At 38.5% G+C, this 12,567-nt stretch overlaps 1 protein-coding gene across 11 annotated transcripts in view; it reads left to right on the top strand.

Annotated features, from left to right (window-relative positions):
• APC (APC regulator of WNT signaling pathway) overlaps positions 1 to 12,567 on the top strand; it is a 131,910-nt gene that overhangs the window by 93,785 nt on the left and 25,558 nt on the right. For all 11 annotated transcript variants that reach the window (XM_032403860.1, XM_032403862.1, XM_032403861.1 and 8 more), the window contains one exon: positions 1,508 to 1,612. In XM_032403860.1, the coding sequence (XP_032259751.1) occupies positions 1,508 to 1,612 (105 nt within the window). The remainder of the gene's footprint in view (positions 1 to 1,507; positions 1,613 to 12,567) is intronic.

Raw genomic sequence — 12,567 nt, 5'->3', positions numbered from 1 at the left:
TAAGGTTTTTTTTTTTTTACCATCTTTTTTTCTACTCTCTGCACCATGATTTTTCTGATGTACTAGAACAAACTAGCCCCCCTCCCCCAAACCTCAGGTCCTTCGCATTTGATCTGTTTACCTAAAACCTTCACCTAACCCTGTCCATTTTCCCAGAACTCCTATTCTTTAGATCTCAGTTCAGACAGCACTTCCTAAGATGGCTCTTTCCCAAACTGTTAGGCCATGTGATATCCCTCTGCTTATTTATTCTCACAGCACCTTGTACTCTTTTTTTCAGTGTGCTTGTCAAAGTTTTAACATTATTTGATAGTATCCCTGATGAGACTGTAAGCTTGAGGAGTATGTAGAACAGTGTCTTGTTTTGCCAGCACTGTATTCTGTGGCACCTCATACAAGTAACTTTAACATATCAGATGCTCAGGAATTACTTTTACATTGACATCTTTAATTATGTTAGTGTCAAATCTTTGTGTTTTTAGTGGGTTTTTATTCATTTTGCCTCTCGATTAACTTTGTATTGTCTCTACTTTTACTGAATTTGTTGAATTTTATAGTGTGATTTTCAGATGATACTATTTTTTCTTCTATTTCTGAATTATTGGGGCTATCTCATTTTTGCCTATATATAACTTAGTTTATTGGTGGAAATACTGCATGTAAATTAACTTTTAAGTCACATTTTAAATGGTCTAGGAAAGCTTGATGTTTAAGGAAATTCCAGTGGAAGCCATTTTGTAATACAATTATCTGCTATTAAATATGGCAAGTGTTTTAAAGTGTAATTTTTATTTTTGAGTATCATTTTCCTAGAGCATGCAGGCACATTTGTGCTTCTATAAAAGATAATGGAAAAATTAGTTTACTTCTTTGATTCTGCAGTGGTATTTTTACAGAGTGATTGCTTTATACTGGATATAATCTATCTTGAAATGACTGCTTTTACTGGATATAATCTGTCATTTTCATTTCATATAACAGATGGTGGTTACATTAGAAAAGGTTTTTGGTTCTATTCCTATCAGGATCTAAGAGCTTATTGATTTCATGACTTTTATTAGCAGAAGATATATATATATTCTGTGTATAAATATACGTATACAGAATGTATTTGTAAGCCTAGGTAATAGTTTAACTGTTATATTTGCAGCTCTATTAAATGCCAGAGCCATGTGACCTTGTGGAAGAGACAAGTATTTGTTCTAGTTGGGTTATATCCCTGGGAGTGATGTGAGCACAGCTGGTGGAGGATGGTGTTTCTGTGAGTCTCAGAAAATCCTTTGTCTTGTGCGGCTTTAATGCTCAGGGGACACACTTCACTTTCCTCTTACTGAAATAGTCAGCTGCCAACCATGCTGGAGGTTATGAAGTATAAGTGCAGTTCCATGCTTTTGTAAACCTGTATAATTGATGCATTCAGAGCTTTAATACAGGAAAGAAAAAAAGCTGTGGGCTAAGAAAGCATTCACTGTTTCTGTATGTAATGATGTTAACTCCATGTTGACAGAGGTCATCTCAGAGCAAGCACGAAGCTGGCTCACATGAAGCTGAGCGGCAGAATGAAGGTCAAGGAGTGGCAGAAATCAACATGGCAACTTCTGATAGTGGTCAGGTAAATAAATTATTTTATTGGTTTTCTTTTTAATTAGCTATTTAAATATTTTTAAAGGAATATGGAGTGAGATAGTCCTCAGAATGATCTGTAAATCTTACTGATTTCCTTAGTCCTAAATGGATATCTCCAGAAGAATTCAGTGCCAAAATGCTATGTCATTTTTCTTTATTACATCTAACAATAATGCTTTCAAAATTTCTAAGTATATTTTATAGCTCTAAATTGTGTATTTCTGTTTTAGTCTAAAAATGATTAGTGTGGGTAGAGGTTTTTTTTGAAAAATAAATGCTAAACTGCATTTTGGTTATGTATGATTTGACCTAGTTATTATTGCTTGCATTGAACAGATTTGCTCTTTCTCTAAGGCATTCTTTGCAAAGACATTTTTATGTTTTTAAAAGTGATAAAGACTTTGTTATAATTCTTGTTTTCTGTTGTACTTCAAGGTTACATAAATCTAGAAATCCAAGTTTTATAATTGAAAAAAATGATACTAATGCTCCTAAAAAGAGACATAGCCTAGTCATGTTTAACCATTATCACATCATTTTTTAGCAAAATTGTGGAAGTCAACTTGATTTTTTTTTTTAAATGTAGCACTGTTATCTTGTAACTCTGCCATTAATTTTCTATTAGAGTTTTATCAGAATGCATCATAATATGACAGAATTCTGTTTGGGGTGTTTGGTCTTCACATTTTTTCAGTGAATATTTTTATGTTGTAAATGAGTGATTTTTTTAAAATAGAATTTCACTAAGTTTTTAAAGATAATTTCCCCACTATTGATATAAAATATTCCTGTAGTGTCTGTAGGTTATTTTTGATTTAATATTTTTTAAAAGAGCATGGGTTAAAATTTATTTATTTTTTTTTTTAAAGATTTTTTTTTATTTGAGAGAGAGAGTGAGAGAGAGAGAGAGCACAAGAGGGGGGAGTGGGAGAGGGAGAAGCAGACTCCCTGCCGAGCAGGGAGCCCGATGCGGGACTCGATCCTGGGACTCCAGGATCATGACCTGAGCCGAAGGCAGTCGCTTAACCAACTGAGCCACCCAGGCGCCCGAGCATGGGTTAAAATTTAAAGCTTATAATGTCTCATATTTAAGGGGCGCCTGGGTGGCTCAGTTGGTTAAGCATCTGCCTTCAGCTCAGGTCATGATCCCAGGGTCCTGGGACCAAGTCCTGCATCCAGCTCCTTGCTCAGCGGGGAGCCTTCTTCTCCCTCTCCCTCTGCCTGGTACTCTGCCTACTTGTGCTCTCCTTCTCTCTCTCTCAAATAAATAAATAAAATCTTAAAAAAAAAAAATTGGGGCACCTGGGTTGCTGAGTCGGTTAAGTGTCTGCCTTCGACTTGGGTTGTGATCTCAGGGTCCTGGGATCAAGTCTGGTATCAGGTTCCCTGCTCAGCAGGGAGCCTGCTTCTCCCTCTGTCTGCTTGTGCTTGTTCACTCTCTCTCTCTCTCTCTCTGACAAATAAATAAAGAAAATCTTAAAAAATATATAAAAAAATTTTTTTTAAGGTTTTTAAAAATGTCTCATATTTAAGCATTTACAGTTATTTTACTGAGTTAAAGGTATTTCATCTTAGTATTACTAGTTAGCATTATACTGGGGAAAACTCTTCAGTTATAGATGGTAAATTGTGGCAAAAGAAATTATATTTTAGCATATTTGAGTTATTTTGAGTATATTTTTTTTCTACCTTTAGGGAATTATTTGGGAAATTTGTTTTCCTACATATATGTAGAAGAAAAGAAAGAAAAGTTTCAAGCTCTTGACAGAAAAAACTGTTTGCTTAGGATTAGACCTTTCTGAATATTTATTTGGTTACTTTTAGTCACTGTTTAAAACAATACTACAGCTGCTCCAAATCCTGATGTAGCCAAGTGATACAAACCTGTGGGACTGTGATTCAGTTAGCCACGATTCCTTTAAACAATCTTAATCGGATCTATACATGATAACCTCTTGGGATTTGTTCATTTGTTTTATTTTATTATTTGCTCCAGAAATAAAAGCCATTGACAATAACTAAAAATGAAAATCAGCCTCTGAATTTCTCAGGATCAAAGTAGCATGATCCAGCAAAGCTTCTGTCCTGGTGCACTTACGCTACCACTGCATATGCAAGTTCATTGTACACCCTCTCTCACCTGGTATCCTGCCTGCCATCCACCCTGCCAGAATGATCTTTGCAAAGAGTAAATCACCCTCTTTAAAACCCTTTATTGGCTTCCCTTGGTTTTTAGAATAAGATAACCCTTTTTTATGACCTATATAACCTGGCTCCTGCCTAACTCGTCAGCTCTACATCACGCTTTGCTCTCACTACTTCAGCCACACTGGCCTTTCAGTACCTCATATTTATTGGGCCTCCTCTTTCCACAGCCTGTGCACAATCTATACCCCTTCTTTACAGTGCTCTTCTCATCCCACTTCACTCCATTAACATCAGTTCATGTGTCTTTGCACTTAAGCATGACTTTCTCAAGAGGCTTGAACAGTTCAAATCCCATTGTCATAAGCTGTCCTAGAACATTCCTCTCTTTGAAGACTACCACATTTGCAGTTTTACATTTATCTGTGTGATTATTTGATTAATATTGATTTCCCCCACTAGACTGTAAGCTCCAGAAGGGCAAAGATTTTATCTAGTTTTGTCCATTTTCATATCTTCACAGTCCCTGGTAAATTGTAAATAACAGTAAATATATGTTGGTTGGAAGGAAGATCTCACATCCCTTCTAGAAATAGTGTTTCTTGATCTGTGATTAATCTCCCCTGGAAGTTAAATGGAAAGAGAAAGCTGGAAGTAAATTATACAGGTCAGATCCCTGTTTGCTTAGTATATAACTACCGTGTATAATTCATTTATGAATTGGTTCTTAGCTTTTCTGTTTAAAGTTTAGAACCAGATCTCTAGTGATAGCCAGTAAGTAATGGTGAAGTTCAGCCAAGAGTGGGAAAGAAATGAAATGATAAGAGAATGCTTTACGGCTAATGAGCATTTTAAAACTTTACTATGGAAAATTTCAAACATATACAGAGGCAGATAAAATAATATAGTAATCCACATGTACCCTATTCCACTTTGCCCTCCCATTTTATTTTTGAAGAAGATCCAACATCATCATCATTTCTTCCATAAATATTTCACTCTGTATTTCCAAAAGATAACAACACTTTTTAAAAATACGTAACTGGGGCGCCTGGGTGGCTCAGTCGTTAAGCATCTGCCTTCGGCTCAGGTCATGATCCCAGGGTCCTGGGATCGAGTCCCGCATCGGGCTCCCTACTTAGCGGGGAGCCTGCTTCTCACTCTCCCTCTGCCTGCCGCTCTCTCTCTCTGTCAAATAAATAAATAAAAATCTTTAAAAATATAAATAAATAAATAAAAAATAAAAATACATAACTATTCGGGGGGGGGGGGGGCCGGGCTGCCTCAGCTGGTAGAACATGTGACTCTTGATCCCAGGGTTGTGAGTTCAAGCCCCACATTGGGTGTAGAGCTTACTTTAAAAAAAAAAAAAAAAAAACTGAAAGTATGTAACTACACTGCCATTATTACATTCCCAAAGGAACCCACAGTAATAGCATCGATATCTAGTCAGTATCCAAATCTGCAATTGTTTTCATAAATGTCATAATTTTTCACAGCTTATTTGACTCTTTCCAGGTAAGGTTCATGCTTTGGGATTAGTTAATAAGTCTCCAGAGTTTTGTGGGGTTTTTTGTTTGTTTGTTTTTAAAGATTTCACCTATTTATTTGACACACAGAGAGAGAGAGAATGAGAAAGCAAGCAAGCACAAGCAGGGGGAGGGAGAGGGAGAAGCCGGCTCCCCGCTGAGCAGGGAGCCCGATGCGGGGCTCAATCCCAGGACCCTGGGATCATGACCTGAGCTGAAGGCAGACACTTAACATACTGAGCCACCCAGGCGTCTCTCCACAAAGTTTCTTTTAATCTCTAGGTTCCTTTTTTGTCTCTTGTTTTCTGGATGTTTATTAGTTGAGGAATGAAAGTTCTTTGTTTTATACAGTTTTCCATAGTCTGGATTTTGCTAATAACATCTTCATGGTGTGTAGTTTGACATTTTTCTCTGTCCCCTATATTTCCTTTAAATTGGTATTTGGATCTAGAGATGTGATCAGCTTTGGGTTTTCAAGCCTTGTTTTTTTGTTTTGTTTTGTTTTGTTTTTGCAAGTCTTTTGAGGGTGGATTGTGGTCTTCTGGTCTTCAGTCAGGAAGTATATAATGTCTGGTTGTCTATCTTTTTGTGATATTAACAGTAACTGATACCTTATACCCAGCTCCATTAATTCGTTAGGGGGTACAAAATTAGCTGGGAAACTTCTATAAGGAGAAATTCTTGTGTACTGTTTGATTACTTCCATGTACAATTTGATTAGGAAGAAAAGGGGGTAAATGCTTCCTTCTTCCCCCCTTAGGCCACGTTTCACAGTGACATAGAGACTCCTGCTGCCTGTGAAATAGAAACCCTGGAGTCACTTTCTAAAGTGAGTAAGCAGGAAGAGACAAGAGGGGTTCCGACCCAGGAGGAATACTTGAAATTGACTGTATCCCCACTCCACTAAGTGCAGCCATCAGGCATAGCCCTTCTAGGTCTCCTCAGTGAACTTTTGAGTGCCTGTCTCTATTGGCAGTGGCTGTTTAAGGATGAATAAGGGAAAAGTAGAAAATAAAGAGATGCTTGATTTTAATATGTAGTGATTAAAAGAAATTATAGTTACTTGGAAGGGTCCCCTCCAGCCATTCATCTTATCCCCACCTCTGTATTTGCCACCCATTTTTCATTTTACTGTTCACCTTTTCCCCCACTCCTGTCACCAAAAGATAATATAAAATTCATTCATCAATGTTCAGCATCTGTATTATGCCAAGACTGTTCACAGCCCCAGGATATGGGAGTGAGCTAGGTATGTGCTACCTTTTCCTTAAGAAACTTACAATCTAAAACTAAGACAGATGAGCAGTTTCCACAAAGTGTGTTAAGTATTATGAGAGGGCAAGTACATAGTGTTACAGGAACACATATTAGAAGCACTTAACTAGTGTTAGGATGATGTTGGTCCTAGAGAAAGTTATAAATTATTATGACACCTCAAAAATGATTGGGTAAATTAGGTACCATATCTAGGTGAAAGATGATGGTGGCCTCAGGATTAGGGGAACAATTGATAGATTTGAGAGAGTCAGTTGGTTGGTGGATATCTGAGTACCTGAGAATATTTAGGAAATAGAATCCGTAAGGTTTGGTGTTGGATATGACAGTTAAGGGGGAAGGGGAAAGAAGTAAAGAGTGACTTCCAGGTTTTTGTCATAGGCAGCTAGGAGGATGGTGATATAATTCAGTGATAACTCTAGATGAGGAGGAGGTTTGTGGAAGAAAATAATCTAGTTTCAAAAATGTTAAAATTAAGGTTAAGTTTGAAGGTGTTAAATATGAGACATTGAAGTAGAAATGTCAGGTAGGCTGTTAGAATTTTGAGTTTGGAATTGAAGGGAAGGGTGAAGAATGTGATGATAACTCAAGGTATGGAAGATTTTTACATCCCCTGTGATTATAGAGTGAGAAGATGAAGACCTGGGCTAACATCGTAAAGCAAGGGAATCATATTGTTCCAAGAAAGAGGAAACAGTTAACATTATTCACCACTGATCATAAGGACTAAAAAAATCTGCATTGGGTTTTACCAAAATAAGGTCATTGTTGATCTTAGCAAGAGCAATTTCATTGGCTTTCTACCGTATTATACTGAAGTGAGTTGAGGCTTAAATGGAAGGTTAAAAAGTAGAAGAGAGCAGGGTGCCTGGTGGACTTAGTCAATAGAGCCTGCAACTTTTGGTCTCGGGGTTGTGAGTTTGAGCCCCACATTGGATGTAGAGATGACTTTAAAATAAAATCTTAAAAAAAAAAAAAAAGTAGAAGAGAGCAATTCTAGCTAACTCAAAAAGTGAACAGGCTGTTACCTGATGCAGAATACAGATTTGAGAGAAAATTTGCAGATTGTTTTATTTTTTTAAGATAGAAGAGATGAGCATGCTTGAATGACAATGGGAAGGAATCAGTAGAGGGAAAGGATCCAGAGCACACATGAAGGGATGGGCCACAGAAGGATGCAACAGCAGAAGGTAGAGATGGATATGGTGTCAGGTTACTTTGTTGGTTTGGTAGCAAAAAGTTGAAGTTTTGTCTGATGGCTTCTATTTCCCTGTAAATTAGAAGGTAAAATTATTTGTGGTAAAGGAAGAATAGTCAATTTTGTGCAAAAGGAGGCCTGTATAAAATAGCCAGTGTAGGGGCGCCTGGGTGGCTCAGTCGTTGAACGTCTGCCTTTGGCTCAGGTCATGATCCCAGGGTCCTGGGATCGAGCCCCGCATCGGGCTCCCCGCTCTGCGGGAAGCCTGCTTCTCCCTCTCCTTCTGCCTCTGCTTGTATTCCCTCTCTCGCTGTGTTTCTCTCTGTCAAATAATAAAATCTTTAAAAAAAAAAAAAAAATAGCCAGTGTAAGGAAAGAAAGGAGAGCTGACTAGGGAAACAAAGACTGCAGCTACAGTACTAAGGGCCCAAATGTATTGGTGACCATAAATGTTAAATGCGCAGCATCTTGGAGAGTTGTGTTATTTTCTCACATGGTCAGATTTCTCAGATACTGCTCAGCAGTCCATATCAGGGTATAGAAAAAAACAGTTGGATTCATCTGTAATTACAGTGTTTGCAGGCAAGTGGGATGGAATAACCATGGAGTAAAGCTATTGAAAACTAGCTAAGAGAATTAATGGAAGTGATACACTGCAAGAAATTCAAGCTGGAATATGTAGAGAGATCCATGACTTGCTATTCCAGTCATTTCGAAGAAGCTTTCTTGGGGAAGGTTAAAGGAGATTGCTAGAAGAATAGGCTATCAGAGCTACCACGGGATAACTAAATGTGTTATTTAGAGATGGTGCCTTTTGGGGTAATGGAAATAGTCCAGGATATAATCATTGAGGTCGGTGGCTAAAATGGAGTAGAGGAGAAAAATGTCTTTGAAGATATCAGAGAACTGAGGGGCCAAGGTTTTGAATGGGTTATGTGCATGGATGTTGAAGTTATCCAGAATGATGCAGTAGTTAAAGTGGAAGGAGGTCAGTGACCCTTGTGCCAAAGTAATGATTGGGTATAGTGATTGAGAGGTCAGAAATTATGTTAGGACTGGGAAAGGGGGAAAGGCGATTATAACGCAAAGAGATTTGGGCCTTTTACAGGGCTTCAAAATGATTTAGAGTGAGGAAAACATAGACTTACACTGCCTCCTGACTCTGTGAAGTACATGGCTCGTAGGAGAGAAGGCTGCAGCAAGAAGGGGTTTCCTGTGAGAGCCAGGTTTCGGGGGAAGCCAGGAGTAACAGCAGCAGTAGGTGAAAAGTTGAGGATTCATGCCGCACGGAATCTAGATTCCCCAAGAAAGGTTGGATAGGAAAGAACACAGTGGGAAAAAAGGGTCTCACACACTTTACAGCTGAGAGTTGAGAATGATATAGAGAATACTTGTATCTTGAACAGCGAGCAAGGCCAATTCCAGAGATGTGCAAGATGACTGCTTTAACAGGTCTTGAGTTTGTGAGAGAGTTAATCACACTCAAGTGTCTTCAGAATTTACTCATGAGTTGGGTAGAAAATACTTCTTAGGAAGTTACCATTTCTTGTGAGTTATCATTTCTCTAAGTCCCTCTGAAAGATGTTGGCACAGGTCTAGTCATAATAAAAGGGCCCAGGAAAGATTCTCAAGGCCCAAGTTCTATAGGTCATGTGGGTATGGGAATGTTTTCTTGTTATCTCCTTATAATAAATGCATCTGGGGGCTGGGTGGCTCAGTCATTAAGCGTCTGCCTTCGGCTCAGGTCATGATCCTAGGGTCCTGGGATCGAGCCCCGCATTGGGCTCCCTGCTCGGCGAGAAGCCCGCTTCTCCCACTCCCCCTGCTTGTGTTCCCTCTCTTGCTGTGTCTCTCTCTGTCAAATAAATAAATAAAATCTTAAAAAAAAAAAAATGTATCTGAATTTCTATCTCGGTAGATTGGGAGAAGGGGAAGTGTCCCAAAATCAAGGAGCTGATTTCTTTCAGTACAGGAAGATACTTAGATTGAAGCTTAAATATAATTTGATATCTACACTGAAATGAATGCCAGAAACATGTTTTTTATTGTAAAAATAGGTTTTCCCTTGTTTTATAATTTAGCTCCTTGTTTCTCTTTTGTTTCAAAGAGTGTGTTAGTTATCTGTTGCTACCTAACAAATGTAGCAGCTTAAAACAGCAAACATTTGTTTCTGTAGGTCAGGAATCCTGGTGCAGCCTAGTTGAGTGCCCCTGATTCAGGGTCTCTCATAAGACTACAGTCATGGCGTTGGCTGGGACCACAGTCATGTCAAGGCTTGATAGGGAAAGATCTGCTTCTGAGCTCACCCAGAGGGCTGTTGGCAGACCTCATGTCCTTACCGGCTGTTGGCCAGAGAAATCAGTTCTTTGCCACCTGGGCCTGGCCATAGAGCAGTTCACAACATAGTGGCTGGCTTCCCTCAGAGAAAACAAGAGAGGGTACCCATGGTGGAAGCCACAGTCTTTGTAACCTTATCTTGGAAGTGACTTCTCATCTCCTCTGCAGCATTCTTTTCACTGGAATCCAGTCCCTAAATCTAGCCCACACTCAAAACGAGGGGATTACATTACATTAGGGCATGACTGCCAGGAGATAAGGATCACTGGGGTTGCCTTACAGCCTACCTACCACAAACGTTCAGATATCCTCAAAGATAATATGTTTGCGTCAGGATACAGAGTCATTCACCTTCTCCTGTAGACCAAGAAAGGACCCTTGCCTGAAATTTACTTTAAAAGAAAACCCGGACTATTCTCTACCCTGAATCTTGGTTCCTCAAATCCATCCTCCTTATTACAACCAGAATAAGCTCTTTATGTCCAAATTTATTTGCAGTTTTGTCCCCAATCCGACTCCCACCGCCACACACTGTATTTTTTCTTACCTTTGCTTAATGTTGGGCTGCCCTGAGGCTAATGCACAAAGGAAATTACAAGGTCTGTTGGTTCCAAAATTTAGGGATATTGGGTACATTCAGAGATAGTGACTTTTTCCAACTCATTGAACCCTCCAGAGTAGAGATAAACAACTCAAAATCCTCAAACCTGTTTTTCCCATAATGGGAAAAACACCCCTTTGCCACACCCCATTCTCCAATTAGCGAGAGCATCTATATGTGAAGGAACCAGCAAAGGTGTCCTCTGCCCAGATATTCTTACAGATTTTACTACTAGCTCCTCTTTCATTCATAACAAATATTTTGTGAATACCTACTATGAACTTAAAACTACCCTTGGTATTGAGAATATAACAGTGAACAGAATAAAGTTTCTGCCCTCAAAGAGTTTATATTCTAGCTTTTCCTTTTGAAAGATTAAGAACTGTAGCAGAATACCTGCCAATATTGTTTTCTAGTTGGATATATTCTTATAATCATTATTCTTAATCATTAATGAATGGCTTTAGGTATAGCCAGTATTTTGATAGGTCCCACATATTTATCTGTAGTCCCTACTCCTGTCCAGAGTTGCATCTTGTGTTTTCAGATGCCCATTGTGCATTTTTACTGTATGTCAGTATATTGATTGGTGATCTCAGGTCCCACACTGAAACCCATCATCTCTTCCTGGGTTTCATGTATTCACACTGCCTGCACTATCTGCCCATTTATCCAAGCTCAGCGCCTCCAAGTTGTCCTTGGTTCCCAGCATCTCTTTACTCACATCTAGTCAATTAGCAAACCAATTGATTCTGTCCTCTAAATATAGGGTATCCCCAACTCCCTATTCCTACTTCCTTACTTTGTGCCCTCATGACGGCTCAGCTATTGAAAGCACCCTCTTCCTGATTTCCCACTGTGATCTCTCCATTCTGTCTTTTATACTCTTTTAAAGATGTGATTCTGGGGGTGCCCGGCTGGCTCAGTCAGAAGAGCATGCAACTCTTGATCTCAGTCAGGGTCATGAGTTCAAGCCCCATGTTGAGAGTAGAGATTACAAAATAAAACTTAAAAAATAAATAAAGATATAATTCTGGTTGTGGCACCCTCCTGCCGAAAGTCTAGTGGCTCTACAACATCCACAGCTTAAAAGCAACATCTTTAAAATGACTCATGAGACACTTAATAATTTAACCCAACCTTCATCTCCCATCATACACCTTGTGTTCTGTCCACGTTAAACAAACACCCCATGCTCTCCATATTTATACCTTTATGCAGACTGCTGCATTTGTCTCCTACCCCAGAATTCAAGGCCTACCTTAAATGTTACTTATTTTATGCAACCTTTAATAGTTCCTTATACCAAGTAGTTGTTTCTTCCTGTTTTCCTTCAATACTTTATTATTTTTTCTCCTCAGTATTTTATACCTTTTTATACTATGGTGCTTATCATCCCCCAGTGCAGTTATTGATCTTTTCATGTCTTTCTCTAATTAAGTTTTAAGCAGTCCTTCTCTGTACTGTGAGTTCCTGGAGAACATGGACTATACCAAATTCCAAATTATTTGTGGTAATTTAGAGCATTTCATCAACTAATAAAGCTTTCTATCAATAAATTTATCTTTAACTGAATGTGGTTTCATGTCTTTTGATCTTTGAAAAAATACCACTCTTAGAATTTCTTCAGTGTTTGGTTATTTCCCACACTGTATTTAACTTTTCTTCAGTTTTTCTTTAAAATCTACTTAAGTTCACAGGTAAAAATACTCATTTTGAGCAGTTAAAATGTCCACACTTTTCATGCTGTATTTAGCTATTTACCCTAAAGACAGTTCATTTGGTGCACCTTAACATGAAGTTAACTCTATTTATTTATAATCTAAATTATACTATCCATAATTTGCTTAATTTCT

The sequence above is a fragment of the Phoca vitulina genome, unplaced genomic scaffold (genome assembly GCF_004348235.1).
Source record: "Phoca vitulina isolate PV1807 unplaced genomic scaffold, GSC_HSeal_1.0 scaffold6, whole genome shotgun sequence".
In the NCBI taxonomy this organism is placed as follows: domain Eukaryota; kingdom Metazoa; phylum Chordata; class Mammalia; order Carnivora; family Phocidae; genus Phoca; species Phoca vitulina.
This window is presented reverse-complemented; position numbering and strand designations above follow the sequence as displayed.